General features: G+C 37.4%; 2 protein-coding genes and 2 long non-coding RNA genes across 6 annotated transcripts in view; 2 read left to right on the top strand and 2 right to left on the bottom strand.

Moving 5' to 3' along the window:
• aopep (aminopeptidase O (putative)) overlaps positions 1–5033 on the bottom strand; it is a 93270-nt gene extending 88237 nt beyond the window's left edge. The window contains exon 1 of one of the 2 annotated variants that reach the window (XM_084390387.1): positions 4954–5033. The gene's annotated coding sequence lies outside the window, so the exon portion shown is untranslated. The remainder of the gene's footprint in view (positions 1–4953) is intronic. The other variant, XM_084390386.1, reaches the window with a different exon arrangement.
• On the top strand, positions 211–977 carry LOC311278931. The gene is made up of 3 exons (XR_014625503.1): positions 211–273; positions 666–717; positions 913–977. It is a non-coding gene; the product is annotated as an uncharacterized lncRNA (long non-coding RNA).
• On the top strand, positions 1050–1507 carry LOC311278868. Its single transcript, XR_014625490.1, has 3 exons — positions 1050–1088; positions 1172–1269; positions 1474–1507. It is a non-coding gene; the product is annotated as an uncharacterized lncRNA (long non-coding RNA).
• Positions 5034–5206: 173 nt separating the features above from the next.
• dock8 (dedicator of cytokinesis 8) overlaps positions 5207–23071 on the bottom strand; it is a 52513-nt gene continuing 34648 nt past the window's right edge. For both annotated transcript variants that reach the window (XM_084390166.1, XM_084390167.1), the window contains 22 exons: positions 22314–22469; positions 22085–22221; positions 21809–21972; positions 21494–21645; positions 20634–20816; positions 20410–20536; positions 19230–19317; positions 18982–19078; positions 18761–18895; positions 17500–17652; positions 13383–13541; positions 13184–13284; positions 12691–12883; positions 12383–12526; positions 11937–12068; positions 11358–11492; positions 11068–11157; positions 10630–10866; positions 10368–10511; positions 8252–8358; positions 7273–7443; positions 5207–6356 (listed from right to left, as the gene is read on the bottom strand). In XM_084390166.1, coding sequence (XP_084246292.1) covers positions 6305–6356; positions 7273–7443; positions 8252–8358; positions 10368–10511; positions 10630–10866; positions 11068–11157; positions 11358–11492; positions 11937–12068; positions 12383–12526; positions 12691–12883; positions 13184–13284; positions 13383–13541; positions 17500–17652; positions 18761–18895; positions 18982–19078; positions 19230–19317; positions 20410–20536; positions 20634–20816; positions 21494–21645; positions 21809–21972; positions 22085–22221; positions 22314–22469 — 3057 coding nt within the window. In that variant the 3' untranslated portion in view covers positions 5207–6304. The remainder of the gene's footprint in view (positions 6357–7272; positions 7444–8251; positions 8359–10367; positions 10512–10629; positions 10867–11067; positions 11158–11357; positions 11493–11936; positions 12069–12382; positions 12527–12690; positions 12884–13183; positions 13285–13382; positions 13542–17499; positions 17653–18760; positions 18896–18981; positions 19079–19229; positions 19318–20409; positions 20537–20633; positions 20817–21493; positions 21646–21808; positions 21973–22084; positions 22222–22313; positions 22470–23071) is intronic.

Below are 23071 nucleotides of genomic sequence, written 5' to 3'. Positions count from 1 at the left end.
TATTGGACACATTGAAGCGACCGGACCTTTAAATGCAAACCTGTTTATCCCTTGTAAGAACTAGCGCGAGCGCTTGCACTCGTATCGGACTACGTCTGAAATATAACGGCCGCGGCGCATCACTACACTGTCTGGGATTTGTCGTGTCGCGTCAGACAGACATCCAGTGTAGGTAACGTTAATGGGGTGTGTCTTTTGTTGGATCGCGACGTTCGTGTCTGGCCCGGGGAAGAGACGGAATTCACTTCACCGAGAGAGAGATCAGCAAGCAAGGTAAAAAAAAAATCAAAGAAAAAAAAAAACATTCTGTGTATGTTGACCATAGACTGGGTGTTGACAGGATTGTGCCCAGTTTAACGTATGTTATAACGTTAACTAACGTTACTCGTCGTCAACATGGCGGTAACGAAATTTACCATGGTAAACTGAGCTAACGTTTCATTTTACACACTTTGTTAGATTATTGAATTGTCGAGTTAAAATATGCCAACGAGCAACGCGTTTACATTAACAATAAATGTGAATAAACTAATGTGAAATTCTGTTTATCTAATGTTGGCCTACTGATGAGAACCTTTATAGTTTTAGCATTAGTTTGCAAACTATACCATATTATATATTTTTTTTATGGAATTTAATATTTACTTCCATTTTTGTGTTTAAAGGCAACTGCAACAAAGCGCCAATTCGCGCCAGTGACTTAGCAAGATTCCAGAGGTAAGTTAGGCCAGCCCATTTGTGATATATTTTGAGATAAGTTTGCTGAAATGATTAGCATACGGTATGTGAAAATTGCTTTTGAGCCACTGGTGCAGACTAAGTAGCTTACAATATCTTATAAAATCTCTATAAAATTGGCTAACTTTATATCAAATAAGTGACCTTTGCATTACGTCTAACTTTATTACACAGCAAATGAACCAATCAGAAGATGGACCATTGTCTTTGTTCAGTCTCACCAGATTAAATGTATCCAGGTAAGCACTGCAGTAAAACTCTCACTAATTCATTTAGACCAAATCTAGCATTCTAAACAACTTAAGTTTGCAGTCCCACCTGACTAGGAAGGTCCTAATATCAGCGCACAGGTGGGTTAACTACTGTAGGAAGAAGAACGATCATCACACAGTGATTTCTTGCATGTATCTTACTGTGTATTTGTCTCAAACAGGTACTCCTTCACTGCAGACAAGCTGAAATGGGCTAAAATCATCTATTTCAGTCGTTCTTTCTATGGATCTCAGCATTTTTGGACAGAATTTAGGATTTGTAAGTATTAAAATTTAATCTGGCATAATTTTATTTAGTTCTTTTGTATGCTATTTATTGACAAAAGCTGTTTACAAATATATATTCTTAAGTTTTTGTGAAAATAATAATAAAAATTAACAAAAAAGGAGGTTAAAAATAATGTGACACTAATATTCTCTCTCTCTCTCTCTCTCTCTCTCTCTCTCTCTCTCTCTCATATAGTTTTGGAACCGGGATCTCCTCTGAAGGACTGAGTGCATTTGTGTTTGTGGGCACACATGCAGACCAGGGAACACTCTGATGTTGTCAATCAAGTTCTGAACAGGAACCAATCTTTGGAGAAGTTCGTTTATTCACAAAGGTGGACAAAAACATTGTGTTGGCTTTTTAAAGATTATTTTGATGATGACTTTTACTCCTATGCTGTAGAAAAGATGGAGTAGACAGTCAGACATTGATAATAATAAGAAATGTTTCTTGAGCATCAAAGAGACTTCTTTCAAAAACATTACGACACTTAAATACTTCTTTTGGCCAACAGTGTACATGAATCCAACACATTTTTGGAAATAAGTGAAATTATTTTTAAGGTGGGGTTATGTGTCTTGTATTGTGAAAAGAACTGTGTTTTGTCCTGTTTTGGACATTTCCTTTTTGAATGCTTAAAAATGTATTTATATTCTGCAGTTTTATGAATGTAATGGTTGATATTTCATAATACTTGTATAAGCTAAACAACCAATGACTCTACATTCATTTAGTCAAATGATAATGTTTTGTTTATGGTTTTATGTATGTTTTCAAAAATGTTTGCAGTGAAGGACAGCACATAATGTGTTAATTTAACACGTTTACACATCTTTGTGCTAACCTCTCTGACATTTACTTTGTTAAAATCATTAACACAATGAATGAGTTAAAATTAACACAAAAAATGTTGTCTCTAAACTCACCCATTAATGTGTAAAAATTTCACACATCATTTCCAGCATTGGCATGTTTATTTTGTGATATATATGAAATGTTTTAAATAAAAAAATGGTATTTTGTGATAACTTTGTCTAATTGGTTTGTATGAAAGTAGTACTTATGTAGGATAAAAATAAAATTAATCATATATCAAAATTATCAAATCTAATTTATATTTAGTACAAATAAAAATAATTACAGTAGTGTACTGATTAGCTTAGTTTTTACAGTAATGCACTGTACTGATTAGCTTCGTTTTTACAGTAATGCACTGTATTACACAAAACTGAAATACGGTTTGGTACTGTAACTCTTAATTACAGTAACTTACTGGCAACAGTGTTGCCAGTAAGTTACTGTAAAAAACCCTTGAAAAGTCTAACAGTGTATATATATATATATATATATAGCTGATGACTGGATAGAAGGTTGCAGTCGATTGTAAGAAAGTGACAGAGTTTAAGCAGACTAAGAACACATTTTGAATTTCCACTGCACTACTTTTCCATTGTTTTTCAATGTAAACATGTCTCTACCTGTTGTGCTCGCACCTTTTCGCAGATGGCATTCTCAAATCACTGCGCTCAAGTTAAGTTAAGTTCTTCCACTTTTCAAAAACGCGTCACTAGACCTTGCGCATTTTTCCATTCAACTTAGCTGCGTCTTTCATTTCAACTGCAAAAAACATGTACTGTCTCATTTCACCAGAAGATTGAGTTATGACATTTTGCTTCAAATTGACAGTCATTTAAAAAAAAATATATCAAACGTATGGATGAATTGTTTACAACAACATGCATTTAGAAAATAGATATTGTGAATTTCTGCATGAAACGGATGTTGCGATAGTTTTTTCTTCCCTATTGTGATGTAGTGAAGCTGCTTCCCAAATAAAGAAAAAAAAAAAAAAGTAGGGTGGGACTTGATTTTGTCTAGCGGGAATTGATTGGACGGTTGGGGTTTGCCCTGATGCGAGTGACAGGTTGTCCCGCCCTCACGCCAGTAAACACGTCATCAGAGAAGGGAAGTTATTTTGATTAAAGATTATGAGAGCACACAACTTTTAAAAATAATGATGTGCACGGATCATTTATAATAAATAGGCTACTGCAATATTATATTATATTAAAAAACAAACAAACAAGAATTATCAATTTTGATTTCATGGTGACTTTATGGTATTAGGCTACTGTGTGTAACCAGGGGGGGAGTTTAAAGCCGCGTTTCCACCGCAGGAACTTTCCCCAGGAACTAGGAACTTTGGGCTGGTACTCGATGTGTTTACACCGCAGGAACCAGGGTCTAAATGAAGTTCCGGGTAAATATTTCCCCCTCCGATAGTCCCTGCTCACGAGGTAGTACTTTTTCAAAGTTCAGGAACTTTCAGGGGTGGGACTTGTGCGCTGCACAAGCTGATTGGTTGTGTTCACGCCGCATTTTGGTTGGATGACTCCACGCAGCATTTTCTTTATTTTTAACCTCCCTTTTAAAAAGTGGCTTCATGCAGTAAAGTTGTCTGTCTGCAAATATGGAATTTAATAAAAAAAACTGGGGGACTGGCGACGAGTTTCAGGCTTTATTATTTGGGTATTTGTGGAAGAGGAAACTTTCTGCGCGTTCGTCACAGCCATCTCACGGCCAATGTCCGCAATAGCTGATAACATACAATTTTATATCTAACGTTAGCATTACGAGCTCTGAACACGCTTTATCAGTGCTCGTCTCTTTTCTGCCACAGCTTTTAATATTAAGTCATTATGTTTACACATTGTCATCTATTGCAAACCATGTTACAAATTTACTATAACAGGATTGAAATAGCGCATTGAGGTTGGTAACAAACAACTATTTACAAGACTGTCACTATTTATGATTGATAGACGGGGTTCAGGCTTTTTTTAAGAGTATTTGCGCAAAAGGAAATTTTTGCGCGTTCGTCCCAGTCATCTCACAACGTACATTGTCTAATTTTATACGCATACGAGCTTTCTGAACACGCTTTAGTATCAGTGCTCGTCTATTTTGTTATGTTAATTAGCCTACCTCGTTAGTAAACCAATAACTGCAGCACAGTTTGAATCTCCTCCATACTTATAAATGTGGCGCTCAAAACTGATTACTGTCCGTCGCAGACTGGGAGGAGCAGTTGCGCGCAGTTTACCTTCCCGGTACTTTAGACCGCGGTGTAAACGCAGAAAGCAACCGGTCTGGGGCAAAAAAGGTTCCTGGGAAAAAAGTTCCTGGGACAAATTGTTCCGGGTAATTTCGGTGGAAAAGCGGCTTTAGTCTCTTCAAGTACTGTGAACACAGGTCTTATTATAAACCTAATAGGAAAGTGGGGATAACTCAGAGAATTGGCCTACAAATTGACGTCGCAAATAAACGACTCTATTTAACGCAACATAATAAGACTTATTAACAGAAGTTTCAAAACTCGTATGTGTGGATCATAGAAGGGTGTGAATTAGTGAAAGTGAAACAACCAAACTGTGCAGAGCTTGAGGACTTCAGGACCAGAACTAAGAACCACTGTTTTACACTATGACTTCCATACAGGTTTAAAGCGCTTCTCAACAAATCAGCTTTAATACTCTATTCCTTGTTTTCTTTTCTGATTCTTCAGATTTTCTCACAGAAAAATATGCAACTGACAATAAACTGCAATAGCTGTTTTGTACCGCAGCAATAAAAGCTCAAAATAATTGTATAGATACTGAGAGTTGTTTCACGAACCTGTTCCTCCCTGTGACAGTTCTACAACGCTTGAAAAGCCGCTGAACCGCCGTCTCATGTGATGTACGTCATCACGCAGCGCCAGCAAGCTGTGCTGGATCTCATAAGGATTTACCTGTGTCCTGTCTGCATACTGTTTATGGAAATTGACGAACCACGCTAATGAATTCGTTTGTAATGCAAGAACAGACCCCAGATACTGCTATCAAAAGTCAAATTCATATTTCACAACATAATCTTACTGCACAAAAGGTTATAAGCATGTGGCTTTTTATTAAGTTTCATTGGCAAAAATATTTATATACAGTATTTATTCATTTGTGCTTTCAGACAGAAATAACCCAAGTTGAAATTGTAATGACCTATGCACTTAAAACCAACAAACAGTTCTCATAGGTTTCAGAGTAATGTGTAACAGACAGAATGAAGCACTGAAAACAGAAAGAAACAACAGAGCTTACGTGCAGTGCACTTGAAAAAAAATGAGAAAGGGAAAACCTATTTGAGAAGAATGACTCAATTGTTTACTGGAATATTTTTATCAATGAACCAAAGAAATAAATTTGACACCATTTACAGTTATTTATTTAACATTTGGAAAAAGGAAAAGGTAAACATTTGATGTGCTCATTCTCTTGACTTTTTAACAGATTCTTCTGTCTCTGTAAACCTGCTTCACTTTTATTCTGATCGGATATGGTCACATTTTAATAATGGAATAGGAGCTAAATATTCTCTATAAATAAAATATAACTATATATACAAAACTGTATCTTATAAATCTTACAATTACAATATACATAGAAAAAAAGGAATAGAGTAATCATGATTTAAACTATATTAGCTATATGTAAACGTACAAATGAAGAGGTGATCTGTTTTATACCATTATCGCATCTTAACTGTCGTTTTTTACACCTTTGATGCTCTCAGTTGCTTTTAAATAGTGATCAGGCTTTCGTTCTTGAAGCAGTTAATTTAAGGTTGTAGGTTTTTTCCTAACATGTAACGTGTAACAATTATTGTATTAGTTAAAAATACAATATGTTGTAACATACTAAGGAAGATTAACACCATAACCAGAAAACAAGTAATAAAAAAAAAAAGTGACTGGCTAAGGTTTTTTGTTCTAAAAACAATTATAAACAAACAATAATGCACGTTCTAAATCCCTGAAAATCAAATATATATACAGCATACACAATACAACAATCTAGGATATTTTCAGGGGCTTTTAACACTGTGCATGAAACTCTGCTCGAGTCATCTAATTATCAGCTGACGAAGCTCTTGTTTCCTGGCACACTGCAACATCCTTCCCTTGATATCCTCTAGAGACGCCCTCTTGACATCATGAATTTTCATCTTGTGTCCGACGGAGGCTCTGCCGTTTGAAGGAATCCCTGTTGTTACAAACACAAGAGGGAACGGGAGCTTAAGCAGTGACTGCAATGTTAGAAAGAAATATCTCCACAAAAAGAGCTGCACTGTGCAATATGAGTGCTCACATTGACCACGTTCACACAATCAATGTTTGGCATTGTGCAACCCTCAATTTGTCCTGTCTCCTGTATATAAAGCATCTCATGGATCCAGCTCCATACAGATTTACCTGCATATACAGAAAATGGCGAACAACGCCACTGAATTATAGTTTATAATGCAAGAATAGACCCAGATACTGCTATCATAAGTCAAAAAATAATCTATATTTTAATAATCTATCTATCTATCTATCTATCTATCTATCTATCTATCTATCTATCTATCTATCTATCTATCTATCTATCTATCTATCTATCTATCTATCTATCTGATCAAGACTGCATATATTATTTTATATATATATATATATATATACACACACATACACACATACACACACACACTACTTTAGAGTACTGCTAAAATTACTAGGATATTGGCTGTTTATTAGTACTTATAAATAATATACTTATAATATAATAATGCCTTATTCTACATTCCTTATTTACCAATACCTAAACTTAACAACTACCTTACTAACTATTAATATGCAGTGACTTTGAGGCAAAAGTCATAGTTATTCATGAATATGTGTTCCCCAAACTAAAGTGTGACCAAAATTTGTTTTAAAGAATCTTTGCATAAACCTTTTCCATACAACCGTCTCCAAAATATCATTATAAAAGCAAAGTAGTTCATAATGATAAATCTTCATTTTTGGGGGTGAGCTATTCTTATAGCACCAATTATGGAAGTACTACTGAACACGAGAGAATATTTCCATCATTCACTGATTGCTGAGTCAAAGGTCAAGTATACCACTAATGGGTGTACCTATTCTCGATGCGAGGTTTGATGATGGGCTTGTAGAGCTCAGGTATCTTTCTCTCCAGCATTGGCCTCAGATTCTCTCGCAGTTTGTTGTAGTTTTTCTTCATCTCCTGCTGGTACTCCTTCTGATCAGGAGTGATGAGTTGCTTGTTCTTCTCAATAGCCTCTCCACACCTGCAGATATGCAATCACAACAGCATTAGCAACACAACAAGTACAGCCGAGCACCAGACAATGAATAATTGGTGCAATTATCTGCATTTGGACAGAAATAAACAAATGAGTTTGATAAGAAAACTCAACAATTAAGTTTTATTCCCCCAAAAACTTGCTCAACAACAAAGTCACAAAGGGAACGCTGAGAAAAATGTGTTTTAGATCTACTTTTAAAATAGATTTGAAATGGCTCTATACCTTTCAAAATATATCTTAAACGGTCTAGTTATAGAATTAAAAGGCTATAACGTCTTGGACAAAAAATAACAGTAACTTGGCTAGAGAAGGTTTGTGCTAGCTTGGATGGATTATGGAGAAAAATAAACACATTTTAAATTACAGTAAATATTTGTCTGCACGCTGGCAGCAATCAAGGCCCAGAATCCAGCATGAACTATTCCGTCTGTAAAAAGCAATATGTAATATTTCCATACAAACTGTATACACCTTGGGAAAGAATCACTGTATTCGAAATCTTAATTCGTTTCGAGTCTTGGTTTAAACATTATGATGATTATGCAAAACAAATGCAGCTGGGTGACATTAAGACGGGGTTTCTCCGCTTGCAGAAAAGCCCCTCGGGTGTCTTTCGCCCACGTATTTCAGCAAACTTTCAAATAAAGAACTTTAAACAAACCAATCACTATAAAATAAAGACACTTCCATATTTGCTTTGATCCTACAATAGAAAACTTGCTTCATTCGATCATACTTCACTGAAAAGTTTATGTGCATATCTCTTTTTCCACTGGAAACGGCAACTCACCGCAGTATGAACTCTTTGAAACACAAACGAAGTTTGTTGTGATGACGGAAGAGCTTGGGGTCTGCTGGGATTTCATTCAAGAAGACCTGGGCCACCTCCAATGGACCCTGCAGAGACACACAAGAGTGAGAAAAGGAAAGAAAAGCCCCCCTCCTCACTCCCACAGAGCTAACGGAGAAAATGAATGCTTCATCCATTGGAGGCCACAAGGTAAAGTCAACACATAAGGGAAAGATCATGAATAAGTCTTTGTGTGAGTGATGTCACCGTGGAGCCAGGAGCAGAGGCATTGCCGCGCTCTTTGTATGTTGTTTCTCCAGAGGGCATTTATCACGTAACCGCAGCCATATGCACAGGATTTAGATATGTTTTAAACTTGATTGGTGTTGTAAAATGTCACTTTGGAGCTTCAGACATCACTATAAATACAGAGACGCCGGGAGCATCATTATGAATGCTTGCAACCCTAAAATTTGCATTACTCTTCTATACTGTACTCACATTACCTAAAGTATTCAAAAACCACATCAGCAGTAGAAGAGGCATGGAAGGAGTCTGAGTGACTGGAAAAGTGACTGAGCCAGTGTTTATGTCAAGGGATCAAAGTTTGGTTGGTTGGTTAGCATGGGTTCATTAGCCTCTGCTGGTACATGCAGTAACTACATCATCTGAACGCAAAAAGCATCTTTCCCCATTGATGGCTATTTAAAATCAGCAAAATAATTGTTACTTTTTATATATATATATATATATATATATATATATATATATAATACATTTAGTTGTCTTCACCCTTTACTGCTTAATTCTGTTTAGTATGTTCACAGTTCAGTAATTTACGGGAGTGACAACCACATTCTAAAACGGAATTAACTCCCGAAAAATGGAGGTAATGACAACCGCACTTACAATAATTCTACAGTCAGAGAGGGTGTTATTATTGGGAGATAAGAGGGTCCGTGGCTCTACCATTGGAGAAAGCGTAATGGCTAACTTTGATCACGTGTGCCTTGATAACCAATCACATTACAGCCTTGAAGTCATTGAATTTCGTTCAGAGTTGTGTGACAGAAAGGCACAAGCCATGACTCATTCCTGTTGCCAGATCAGTGCTAGAAGAACAGTGAACAAGAACAATCCCATAATAAACCAAAACTATTCCAAATGCTTTATGCTGAAAGTAAGACCAAAATATCGCAGCCCGTACCTGTTCACTTTAATAACACCGTAAACTTGATTATTTAATGAGCCAAGCTTAAACAACAAGCCCCATAACACCTATAATAAGTGGACATGACAATACGTCGATTGTGCTTTAGTTAAAATTGATGAATATAACGAGTCTTTTGTCGCTGTAATATTTTTTGGTCAGAATAGAGGATTCCAAACACACGAGATGGCAGAACGTTGCTTTGGTTACCTGTCAATCATCACCATTTTGGGAGTTGTGACCCGTACACACATGGAATGATAATTTAGGGGACTCACTCCCGCATGTCACTCCTGAAACTTTCGAGTGTGTACGTGGCCATATATACATTAACGCAAAAAAGTTTGGAGTCGGTACTTTTAATGCGTTTGAAAAGTATTTTAGCAAAAACAGTAATATTGTGAAATATTATTACTATTTAAAATAACTGTTTTCTATTTGAATATAGTTTTAAATGTAATTGAAATTTGAATTTTCAGCATCATTACTCCAGTCTTCAGTGTCACATTATCCTTCAAAAATCATTTGGTGCTCAAGAGATATTTCTTATTATTTTCAACGTTGAAAACATTTTTAATATTTTGAGGAATAACCAGGATTATTTAATGAATAGAAAGTTCAAAAGAATACCAATTATTAAATAAAAATCCTTTGTAACAATAAAAATAACTTTTTACAGTGACTTTCGCATCCTTGCTATTTTATTAATTATTTTGTAAAAAACATAATTTATTATTTTTTTTATTTTTACAAAATAATTAATAAAATAACATTTTTAATTATTATATAAGATATACTAATATATCATAAATAGATGTTTTACCAGAGCGTTCGTTTTAGAGGCCTTTTTACACAGCTCTGAATAGTTACTAGTGAAGGGTACAAGTGTACATTAAAGTTTCAGACCTGATTGACAGTGGCTGTGACGGATCCCTGCAGAACCATCTGAAGCATCACAGCATCTGGCTTCTCTCTGTGCGTGGCTTCAGCCAGCTCTCGAGTCTTCTTTTGCATGTCCTCAATGGCCACCTCGATGGGTGTGAGGTCAAACTGAAAACATAAAAAAAAAAAAAAAAAAGAGTTGGGGGATTGATTGAGCAATTAGTCTATCAAATGCTTTTATCAAACTACTACTGCAGATGAAGCAGACCAGGGTTGTTGTGATTACCTCCTCCTTCTGAATGACGTTGATCCGTGTCTTGATGTAGGGGAAGGCATGCATGGTGGTTAGGATGGTTTTCCTCTTGTATTGCTCGTTGAGTTCCCCCCGCGGCCGCCCACTCTTTGTGAACGGCGTAGTGTACATGAAGCGGCGAAGGTTGAAGTTCTTCTCAAAGTTGGTGAGGCGGTCTTTCATTTCATAGTCATCAAAGAAAGGCTCCACAAAGGTAATCTGTACGTATACCTGATGTGATGTATGAAAATCAGCACACTATGTTAGGAAATCTCAATGACACTTAAAGGATATATAAATCATTAGTTGATTAAGCAATTGAGATTTGACTGTAGAGGCAGATGACGGCCTTTCAAGCTAATGAGGGTCATACTGAAGAGAACTTTTGATTGTAATCGTGTTTACACTGGCACAAAATTTGATGAGCCTTACCTTGTTGGGATTCAGCTTGTTTCTGTCTACTGGTGTGGAATCTTTAATCATTTCCAAAACTCCATCTCCAAAACACTCACTGTAGAAGTTCTGGAAAATTAGAAGACAAGGAGTTCACCACTAAGTTGCTCCTGATCAAACGAAATGTGTAAGTTACGAATAATATCAGACCATTACATTACTGCCTAAAAGTATCAAAACCTGTAATTGAAACCTTAAGAAAAACTTCAAACTTCAAATTCATCTTCATCACAAATTCAGAACTTCAGAGGGTTCCAGAGAAATTTCACCTCAAGCCGGTGGGATATCTCCGGTAAATGGGTGATTCCTGGCTCTTTGTAGATAAATTCTTGCTCATCCAGGTCTCCAAATTTAGAGCCATAAAATCCTACGCGGAAGTAGGTTCCAAACATCCTCTTGTGACCCTGAAAAGTAAAAATAAACATTACGATCAAAGACAGCAGCTGACTCATGATTTTAGGTTTAAATTTATATAAAGTCTCCATTTTATGTGTGTTTCTCCACTACTTTTTCAGACTTTTTGTCTTCACACTGAAAATAAATATTTTTTGAAGATGTAAATAAATAAAAAGATTATTAAAAGTAAAGTTTGCAAGAAAATATTAATTCAGTTTTCTTTCTTCAAAATAAAAGTACACATTCTATATAATGTCTCAAAAGTGCTCATAAAACTAAATGTATAATAACTATTAAATAACAGCTAAAAGCGGTTTTAAATCGTTTTGCCTCAAGAATAGCATGTCACAACATATCAACTTCCTCCCAACTGCCCACATACACATTAGACAGTTTTTTTTTTTCCTGCCTGGCAGACTCATGTAGGAGGACATGTCATTTGTATGTGTTACCTTTTGAATGATGCTCTCAAAAGCCCTTTGGAGCTTGTCATGTGTGGAAGCGAGCTTCCGGAAATCTCTGTGGGCCTCCAGTATAGGCACGATTACCTTGTACACCTCATTAACTGCCTCGTACAACCCGCCCTGTAAGTGAACAATGGTAAGCAGTAATGAACAGTATTTTCATTATATAAACACACACAATTAAGCTAAACCTATTAATATAGTTTACGTATTTTTTATCTTTCAATTATTAGTATAAATATATAAAATAAAATAAAAACTACTACTAATAACAATTATATATATATATATATATATATATATATACACTCACTGTACACAGTATAATGTATACAACTAGTATCATAGTACAGAAATGATACAGAGTATCATAAAAGAGAATGGGCTGCTAATTTGGATTATGTCGTTGGCGCCTTGCTCCACGGATAACTCACATTGCTGAACAGCTCGGCAGCCTGTTCCAGAAGCCCAACTAGGCCACTTTCTGTGAAGTAGCGTCCCGAGCAAACCCCATCCTCGTCTGGAGACAATATGTCGTCTGAGACTGCAGACTCCTCCAGCACATTAGGAGAGATGTTCTGGTGGGGAGAGACAATTATTTACCACAGTCGGACATGGATCTCATTTAGACCGAGCCGCGTGTGTGAGGGTTCGAAGAGCAGCCGAGGCATAATTCACGCCTACTGTTGTTTTTCGGAAAGGGAGCCGATTCAAGCGTTTCCTACTCATGATAATAACTCACTTGAAAGGTGACGCTGCCCACAGGCAAGTATTTGTGATCCTCCAGCATGCTGAGATATTCAGCTACCAGGGCTGCGGCATGGATCAGACACATGGCTGACTCTGTAAAACACTTCCTGCTGTTGTGCTTCTCTGCCATGTTTTGGAGCCAGGTTAGACGCAGGTCTGGAGAGGTCTGGTAACCCTTTGCGATCCTGGAGCCAAAGCAAACAGTAGGTTTATTCAAAAAGTACGTTAATGCTCTGAGGAAATAAATACAATTTTGTTCATAATATCAAAGAAAAGTGTGGACTGGCATATTCACTCAAGTTATTACACATGTGAGGCACACTGCAGGGCTCAAATGTGCCACTCGGTTACCATAGTAAGTTCAAAAATAGTAGACAAACAGTAGAAACCACAGCAAAATGGGAAGCAGAGGGAAAAAAAACCACAGGACTGGAATCCCTAAGCCAGATGCAGACTTGGTTTTAGCTGCAGAAGAAAATGTGTACCTATACATGAGGTCCATGAGCATCTCCGGATCTTTCTGGAACTCCTTCATCTTGACTGTATCTGAGAGGATACTGTTTAGGTTCCTCAAGAGTTCATCCACCTATGGAGACATAAACCAATAAAGTAATTCATTACAACCGATGATCTATGACAATGATTAGTATACTTCTTGATTGGGCTGGATGTCTAAAGGTTTACCTGTGAGGGCAGCTGTGTAGATTGCATTTCCATGTCCTCTTCCGCGTATGCTAGGATAGTTCTGAAAGAGCGACGTAGGTACTCCTCATGGATGTCTGAAGACTTGCCAACCAATGAGGCCAAAGACATTGTCACCTGCATTTTGACTCTGGAGAAATTCTGCAAGGGCAAAAAACAAGGGGTCAAGGTTTAGCTAACTAGCCTAACACAACTAGCCCCTGCTGGTCAATGCTGTAACTACAAAGTCTAGCAGCAAAAAAAAATAAAAAAATAAAACAATTTTGTTCTTTAACAGACGTAGAAACAACTATAGAAAGACTAATTGACTAACTACTCTGGAAAACTCAATCCAGGCTCAAAGAATTCTGTGGTCCCATGAGCAACGACGGCAGCATGCAGTTAAAGAGTTATAAGCCATACAAGCCACAAGGTGAGTCACATTACAAACTTTGATTGGAAAAAAGCATTTGAAAATCTGCCAAAAATTACAAGACTGTGTACATAACAGCTTTAATGAGGGAATGAACTACAATCGCATTAAGCATGGCTAATGACAATAAAATTAAAAACGATGGATATATAGAAATTGATAAAAAGATCAATATATAAACAATATATTTTATGTTTATGGCAAAACATTTGATGTTTATTGCAATAATATATATATATATATATATATATATATATATATATACACACACTCACCTAAAGGATTATTAGGAACACCATACTAATACTGTGTTTGACCCCCTTTCGCCTTCAGAACTGCCTTAATTCTACGTGGCATTGATTCAACAAGGTGCTGAAAGCATTCTTTAGAAATGTTGGCCCATATTGATAGGATAGCATCTTGCAGATGGAGATTTGTGGGATGCACATCCAGGGCACGAAGCTCCCGTTCCACCACATCCCAAAGATGCTCTATTGGGTTGAGATCTGGTGACTGTGGGGGCCATTTTAGTACAGTGAACTCATTGTCATGTTCAAGAAACCAATTTGAAATGATTCGAGCTTTGTGACATGGTGCATTATCCTGCTGGAAGTAGCCATCAGAGGATGGGTACATGGTGGTCATAAAGGGATGGACATGGTCAGAAACAATGCTCAGGTAGGCCATGGCATTTAAACGATGCCCAATTGGCACTAAGGGGCCTAAAGTGTGCCAAGAAAACATCCCCCACACCATTACACCACCACCACCAGCCTGCACAGTGGTAACAAGGCATGATGGATCCATGTTCTCATTCTGTTTACGCCAAATTCTGACTCTACCATCTGAATGTCTCAACAGAAATCGAGACTCATCAGACCAGGCAACATTTTTCCAGTCTTCAACTGTCCAATTTTGGTGAGCTCGTGCAAATTGTAGCCTCTTTTTCCTATTTGTAGTGGAGATGAGTGGTACCCGGTGGGGTCTTCTGCTGTTGTAGCCCATCCGCCTCAAGGTTGTGCGTGTTGTGGCTTCACAAATGCTTTGCTGCATACCTCGGTTGTAACGAGTGGTTATTTCAGTCAAAGTTGCTCTTCTATCAGCTTGAATCAGTCGGCCCATTCTCCTCTGACCTCTAGCATCAACAAGGCATTTTCGCCCACAGGACTGCCGCATACTGGATGTTTTTCCCTTTTCACACCATTCTTTGTAAACCCTAGAAATGGTTGTGCGTGAAAATCCCAGTAACTGAGCAGATTGTGAAATAGTCAGAACGGCCCGTCTGGCACCAACAACCATGCCACGCTCAAAATTGCTTAAATCACCTTTCTTTCCCATTCTGACATTCAGTTTGGAGTTCAGGAGATTGTCTTGACCAGGACCACACCCCTAAATGCATTGAAGCAACTTCCATGTGATTGGTTGATTAGATAATTGCATTAATGAGAAATTGAACAGGTGTTCCTAATAATCCTTTAGGTGAGTGTATATATATATATATATATATATATATATATATATATATATATATATATATATACACACACAAATATTTAAGTAGTTTGAGAGCATAGGGAGATTGACTTGATTACGTAATTTGCATTGCTTCATGGGAGTGGGCGGACGCAAAAGTGTTCATTTGGCGTGATTTGAGTGTTTTGTTTGTCTGATTGGTGGAGATTTCTTTGCAGAGTCATTAGTAGAATCATTAGTAATGTAGATTTCACCAGAAATTCAGCTGTTAAAAACGGTTATTTAAAAACACGTTAAACTGGGACTGTAGATGAAAATGAGCTATTGTTCTAACTCTGGCACATAGCATCAGAGGAAACATTTATGTTTAAAATTGTACATGGTCTTTAAAAAATAAAAAAAATAAATAATAATAATAATAATAATAATAATAATAATAATAATAATAATGTGTGCTAATGGCTTCAACAAAAGCATATGTCCACGGTCTATTGAGATGGATGAGAATGACAACAGATAGCTTTCTCCGTGGTAAAACATTGATTTCTTACAGGATTAGTTCACCCCCCCAAAAAATTATTTAAAATTTAAGTTATTCACTGGCAATCTCCACCATAAATTTCAAATCTCATTTGCATCAATGTATATTCAATAATGCCAGGTCCTCATATGGTTCTCAACTTAAATGATGGTCTTTTCTTCATGCAAAACTATCATATTACTTTAGAAAATGTGGAATACAGTGTATGGACCACTTTTACAACATTTATATGTACTTTTTTGCCTTTTTGTAGCTCGACAGCACCCTTCCTTTTTCACTTTCATTATATGCAAAAAAGCAGCATGAACCACATGAAGTGTCTAAAATCACTTTTTGTTTTCCACAGAAGTCATACAGGTTTGGACAGACATGAGGGTAAGCCTTTTTGGGTGAACTATCCCTTTCATTTCAAGTCTTGTTCCAAAGTATGAATGTCCAAAGCATCATGAGCAGAGGTCTGATTACTGCCTGAGGTTTCCAATTTAGAAAACAGCCCTTCCCCCAGAAGTTCCTGTCAACCAGAGCTGTGTCATTTATCTGGGTTGGCCCTGCTGAGGTTATTGAAGGTTACATTGTCAGATACAGGTGTTAGGCTGTGAAAGGAAACGCCACACTGCCAGGCGCGGTCGGCCATTGCTGTCATAGTTTCAGATCATTGATTCCAGGGGAGGCTTGAGCCAGGAACTGAAAATGCTTCATCCATCTTGCTTAGCATCAGGAAACTGCAAAATGATCCCCCATTAACCCCTGTATAATTGCCAATGGATCATTTCAATGGCACCATTATGTTTAATTGAGCGTATGCGTGAGGCATCTCTGTACGTCGCCAATATCGCATCAGGTCAGTTTTGCCGTGAAAAACGACTCGACATCGACACCGCTGAGAAGATTAATTCTGAATTTGTGCTTAGACCTGACTTCACTGTTTTCACAATTTAATCTAACGAGAGAAAAGGCCTTAGGTAACATAAAAACAAAGCAGAGAGGGGGGAAAAGACGGCCTGTCGCAAAAAAGGAATCAACATGACTTATTCAAGGTTACACTAATGACAGGAACGACTGCTGGAGCCTTTTACAAAGCAAACAAGCAAACAAACAGACAGACAGGGAGAGAAATCCATCCTTTCCCCATTAAAGATGAATGAGATGGCAAACAACACGGCCATCTGGTAGGGGAGGGCTGAGGGGGTGAGAAATTGAGTAAACAGAGGAAATACTCCAGCCATCAGCCTGGTGCATTCAGAGAGATGGCCGACCAGCAGCGACAGGCTCGTGTTATCAGACGACAGACAGACATGGAGAAGAAAAACATTACAGCGAGCACTGTCAATGTTAGCATTTTAACGGAGAAAAGACAAGGTGAAAGTGGTTTTCATTTATTTGGCAATAGACCTTACAGAAAAATCCAGCATAAACCAGCATGAATGTTGGTCCAGAGTGGTTTGTGTTGGTTGGAGCTGTTATAGTGTTGGTCTGGCTGGTGGACCACCATAGTCATGCAGTTCTCAAGCAAAACTGAGCTGGTCTACCAGCACTCCCACTTTCCATGCTGGGGACCAGCTACCAGCATCACATGCTGGTCCCAGTATGCAAAACATACCTATGAAGGTGACCAGCAATGCTGGATTTTTCAGCAGGGGAGGTATTAAGTGGTCTGTTATGCGGTGTCTTACACTAGCAGAGCTGTAGCTGTATCTCATGATCAGGTACAGCGTAGCACAAGCCTGACTCCTGTTGCCGTCCACACAGCTGCTGCAATAATGAAGAACCTTCTGACACAGGTCTGCACACTGCTCGGCCTCCTCCTCAAACAACAGGTCGCCAAACTGAAAAATATTAGTGTCATTGATATATTCAATATAACATATATTACATGATTACAGGAAGGGGAGACAGGCGTTGGGAGGGTTCTTTTTATTTGTATTATTATATGCTGTAGTATAATCATATAATTATTATTGTACATCTTTATACCAGGGTCTGTCTGAATACTCTGTTTTATTGCACACCTTCCAGACAATCAGAATAGTTTAATGCACAGGTAGTTCCAAATCAGTTGAATCCTGGTTGAATCACCGTTCTATATTAATGCGCTGTTTTCATTTTCATTGATTGCCTTCATACTTTATCTCTGTGTCTGATGCAAAGCGGGCAGAATACGTTATCTAATGAGCCGTAACTGACGAAAATAACCGTCAATTTTACCCTTCCGGTCAAATATTGCGCTGCGAACATCAATAACAGCTTTAAGTTGTCAATGTTGACAAATGACCATGGTATAAGTGGGATAATCAACGGCTAGCTGTGCATTAAACGATTTTAATGCATTTCGAGGAGGCAACCACCTTGCGATTAAAATCGTTTAATGCTCAGCTAGGGATGGATTATCCCATACATATCATCCAAAAGACCGGGTGTCCCCAATGTAATATTTTAAGAATCAGCTATTGAAAAATATGGACTGGATCAGACCTATAAGGATTGGTTGACTGCTAAACTGAATATTGAGGAAAGTGCATGACAACCCTCAACATCTATAGTCCTTACGGACTTTTAATATACTTGTTAAATGTGAGTATGTACGTATATGTCGAGGTAAATGTTCATTGACACACTCTTTTCATAAATTATGTCAGCCAAGTGGCATCATTGCTCAGTTTTTTTTTTAAAACAATATAAAAAAAAAAATAGGCTAACTGGTTTCCTCTCTCTCAAATCTCTTTTTTTTTCCTGACAGCATCCAATTATGAAATTAACCCTGTAGACAACCAACCCCAATCTAGCCTACAGCTTTATGATTTAGAATGAGTTACACTAAAATAACCCACAAGAAAATGCTCTTATTTAGTTGTGAATAAAAACAAATTCAATTTCATCACATTTGAAAAAGAATTGGTGTGTACTGTCAGCTGAAACAATTGCACATGGCAGTACCTTTACGATGAGAGCCCGTAGGGTGCTGAAACAGTGCGACAGGTAGGTGGTGCTCTGGTTACAGGTGAGAGAGTGCAGCAGAACTTTCAGCACTCCACCAACCACATTATCCTTGCAATCTGCCAGAGGAACTGCCTGAAAGTAGAATATCAAGCAAAAACATTTATTCATGCGAAAATGTCCAAATACGTTTTGGGTTCATTGTAAGAGTTCTCGGTTACCTGTACGATCATCTCCAGCAGGTCAAGGACTATGAGGTTGGTCTCAGTTGCCAGGTTACCACAGATTATGGCCTCCTGATCCAGCTCTGCTTTGGATCTGAGGAAACAACAATAGTAATCAAAACAAAAAAAAAGCTTATTTTTAGCAGTAGATTAGGGCCATGGAGAACTAGAACCAACAATGAATGAGAAGCGCTGCAGGTTAAACAGATGTGAACCGTGAAATGAAGGTACTATTTTACGCTCACTTGTCCTGCCTGTCGTTTGTCTGGCGCCACTGGGTAAGGTCTTTCCTCCAGCGTAGGTTCTCTCTCTGACCCAGCGTCCGGTCGTTACCTTGCAAAGCACACAGCCAACACACAAAGACGGGACATATTTAGAAAATATCTAAACAAAGGAAGTCTGCGGACTGCAAACATGTAAAATTAGACAGCATTTTACATGAAATGAAACATTATTTTAGTGCATTGTGGAAAACAAATAATATATTATTCATTGGGCCAACATTAACGGTCCCCTCTACGGTTAATATTTCTGTCATTATTTATTCATCTGCATGTGGTTTCAAAAACCCATATGACTTTCTTTATGCTGTAGAGAACAAAAGGTAAAAGTTTCTTTTTTATAAATATCCTGTAACATATAATGAAAGTGAATGGAGACTGGAGTCAGACTTACAGTACTACAGTAACTAATATACAAACTTTCCTCACAAAAAGTTAGTGTGTGGTTTCAAAAGCAGTGCATGTAAAGTTATATGAAATACATTTTTGTATGCATTTATATTTGGATATAAATGTACTTATAAATGAAAATTAAATATATTTATTTAAATGTATTTATTTTATATTTTGAATTGCGATAAATTAAATAATTAAAACAAGATAATTGCGAGTTTACTTCTCTTTTTTCTTAGAATTGTGTGATATGTAAAGTTGCGAGTTACAAAGTCAGAATAAAGTCATTTGTATCGCGCAATTCTGATTTTATAACACGCAATTGAGAGTTATAAAGTAAGAATTGTGAGATAAAAACTCGCAATTCTAAGAAAAAAAAAAATATAAAAACGAATTTCAGTGAAAAAATTTAATAAAAAAATAACTATAATTTAATTATAACATAATATTTAGCACCAAATTAATAGCACCACATAATGTTAGCACCAACAAAAACAAAAAAAATTCACAGCTGCCCTCCCTTCTCCATTTCATTCCATCAGTTAGCCGCGTTACCCGGAATGGTGCGTAAACTATTCCCACGAAAGTGATGTAGAGTTTGACAAATATATATAGAATTTATAACACATTTTGTGTTCTATGGAAGAAAGTCACATAGGGTTAGGGGAAAATGAATAACAGAATTTTCATTTTTGGGTGAGCTGTCCCTTTAAAGGCTAAGATAGAAAGTAAAACATGAGATGCAGCTCACCTCCCACCCTTTTCATCATTTCTCCCCTGGCTCCATAGCCTCCCAGCAGAACCTCCTCCAGACGCGCTTTAGCCTGCTGAGACTTCTGCAAGGCCTGCGTGCTCACCTTATCCGAACTCTGCTTCCCCTACACACAAACAATGCATCACGTGAAAATGTTCTAATGACATCAGAAAGGCCATCCAGAAGATGTCTTCCTCTTCAAAGTGCCTGAGTGTTTTTACCCTATACTCAAAGCAGGAGATGCAGATGGCGAGGAGTTCCAGCAGGCGGCTCAGCTGAGAGAGAGGCATGTCCACGGTCCAGCGCTGGATCAGATTCTGGTCTGCATTCTTAATAATCCACAGGAAACACATCAGCAGATTGCGGCTGGTCTCTGCTGTCAACATGTTGCTGGATTTTCCCGTCTAGACAAAGAGAGATTGTAAAAAAAAAAAAAAAAAAAAATTCAAATGAGAATTACTGTTTCTTTGGAATATCTCAGATAAATAGACAAATATCCATAGATATTACACAGCTCTCTGGAATACTTGATTCTGATTGGTCAATCATTGTAAAAAACTGTCATGTCACAATAGTGTTGTAAACTATTGTTGTAAACTAAAACTATTAAAAGTTTAAAATTAATTGAACTAAAGTTGAAATAAAATAAAATAAATATTAGATTGAAAAACTTAAACCTAACAAACTTTGCCTTGGCAAAGAAATTAAATAAGTTGAAATTGAAGATCTAAAATGATTAAAACTGGAATAAAAAATAAATTAACTCAATATAAATATATAAAAAAAACGAATAAAAATGACAAAGACACAAACTTACTAAAATTAAAGTGAAATCTGAAAATATAAAATTAATACTATAATAGTATATTAATAATACTAAAAAACAAACTGATTACTCTACATATTTTCTTCTCATATAACAATTATTTATTTCCATTTATTTATAATGTCAATTATGTTATTAATACATTTTATAACAATATGCTATAATATAATATAATATAATATAATATAATATAATATAATATAATATAATATAATATAATATAATATTCATTCTATTTAAAAACCTTGTTCATACCACAGAGGTCATAGATGCCAGTGCATTTCTCGCTAATGTGTTGAAAGGATTTCCAGCGATTGCCATGGCAACAGACTGATTGATGGGGGTGACACTGTCAGTGTCATCCTCAGGTCCACCAGACTTGCCTTTACCGCCACGAGGTTCAGACACTGAGAAGAAAACACATACATTCACACATAAACCATAGGTCTGAAAAGCATAATCCATTTTAAACTCCCATCAGAGAGCCATAATCGAGCACTTTGGCTCACTGCCTAAAAGCAACTATTAAGCCTAACTGAGATTAACAACTAGATTTGCGTAAGGCAGTACCTGTGAAATCAAGATAATTGATGGAGTCAATGATGATGCCCACTAGAGGGAGGTAGAGAGCAGCAATCTTGGCCTTGACCTCTGACCTCGAGCAGCGCTGGTCCAGATCATGAGCGCACAATAAGCTGTATGTGGCATTAATGGCCTTTTGTTGAACTCTCCCCCTACACATGCACATAAAACACAATTATTAGTTTGTCAAATGCACTCTTAAAAAAAAAAAAATTCACTAAACAATTGTTGCCACTTCTGTGCCACACATCAAATATGACCGACCCCTCTGACTCAATGTCCAGTGCAGTACTGAGTTCGGTCAGCAGCAGTCCGGTCAAGTAATGCCGTTGCTTAAAGTCCTGCGACAGATCAAACATGGCTGAGATCTTGTTGTCCTGAAAACTGTACGAGCTGGAGGTCTGGTGACAGAGACAGATGACACTCATTGTTTCCAAACACCGTGAGTATTAGATCAGTCATAACAGCAGAATGATGTTGTTTTTTGCCTGACCTGTGAGGAGACAGAAGGTGACGGGGAGGCGGGGGCGGAGGCAGGGCTGCTGAAGAACAGGCTGAGGTTTAGGTAGTGCTCATGACTGCACAGGATCCTTAAAAACTCCAACCTCATACTGATCAACGTCGACATGTTCACACTCTTTGCTGCCATCTGTGAAAAAGAGTGACAGTTAGTTACATATTAATGCTGCAAATATTAAAGGGACACTTTACCGATTAGCATCAAGCTTGTATCAGTAGAAACCCGGTAGTATTTTCGAAATGATCGTGCTTCCCTCCCTCGTGTCCCCCTGAGACGAGAGATTTCTGTATTGTGTGTCTGGAAAAAAACCTCCAATGGCGCATTTTGCGTCATCGGAGGCTTTTTTGGCCAGAGGCGAGAGACTACAGCCAGAAGTACGAGCTAGTTCCACACGTTTTCAACCCGCCCATAGGGGGTGGGATCTCACGATAAAACGGCGTCTTTTCAGTTTCGAGTCAACTAGTAGCCTAGTTGTATCATTTCTTCCGATACTGCCCTCTGTAACCGGTAGGCGTGGCTTGGGAGTGGCCTCATAGGGCAGCGAAGCAAGTGCATTCTGGGAGTTGTTGTCTTTCATCTACATGAGCCAAAAATACATTTTCTGGCTTTTCTCAGTCTAGAGGGCACCAACTTCTAAAATAATTTCACATTTCTACTACATAAATGACCCAATTTAAATACACATTAATCTTTCCAGCGGTGAAATATCCCTTTAAATAGTGGAGCTCAAG

The sequence above is a fragment of the Rutilus rutilus genome (genome assembly GCF_951802725.1).
Source record: "Rutilus rutilus genome assembly, chromosome: 19".
NCBI classification, from domain to species: domain Eukaryota; kingdom Metazoa; phylum Chordata; class Actinopteri; order Cypriniformes; family Leuciscidae; genus Rutilus; species Rutilus rutilus.
This window is presented reverse-complemented; position numbering and strand designations above follow the sequence as displayed.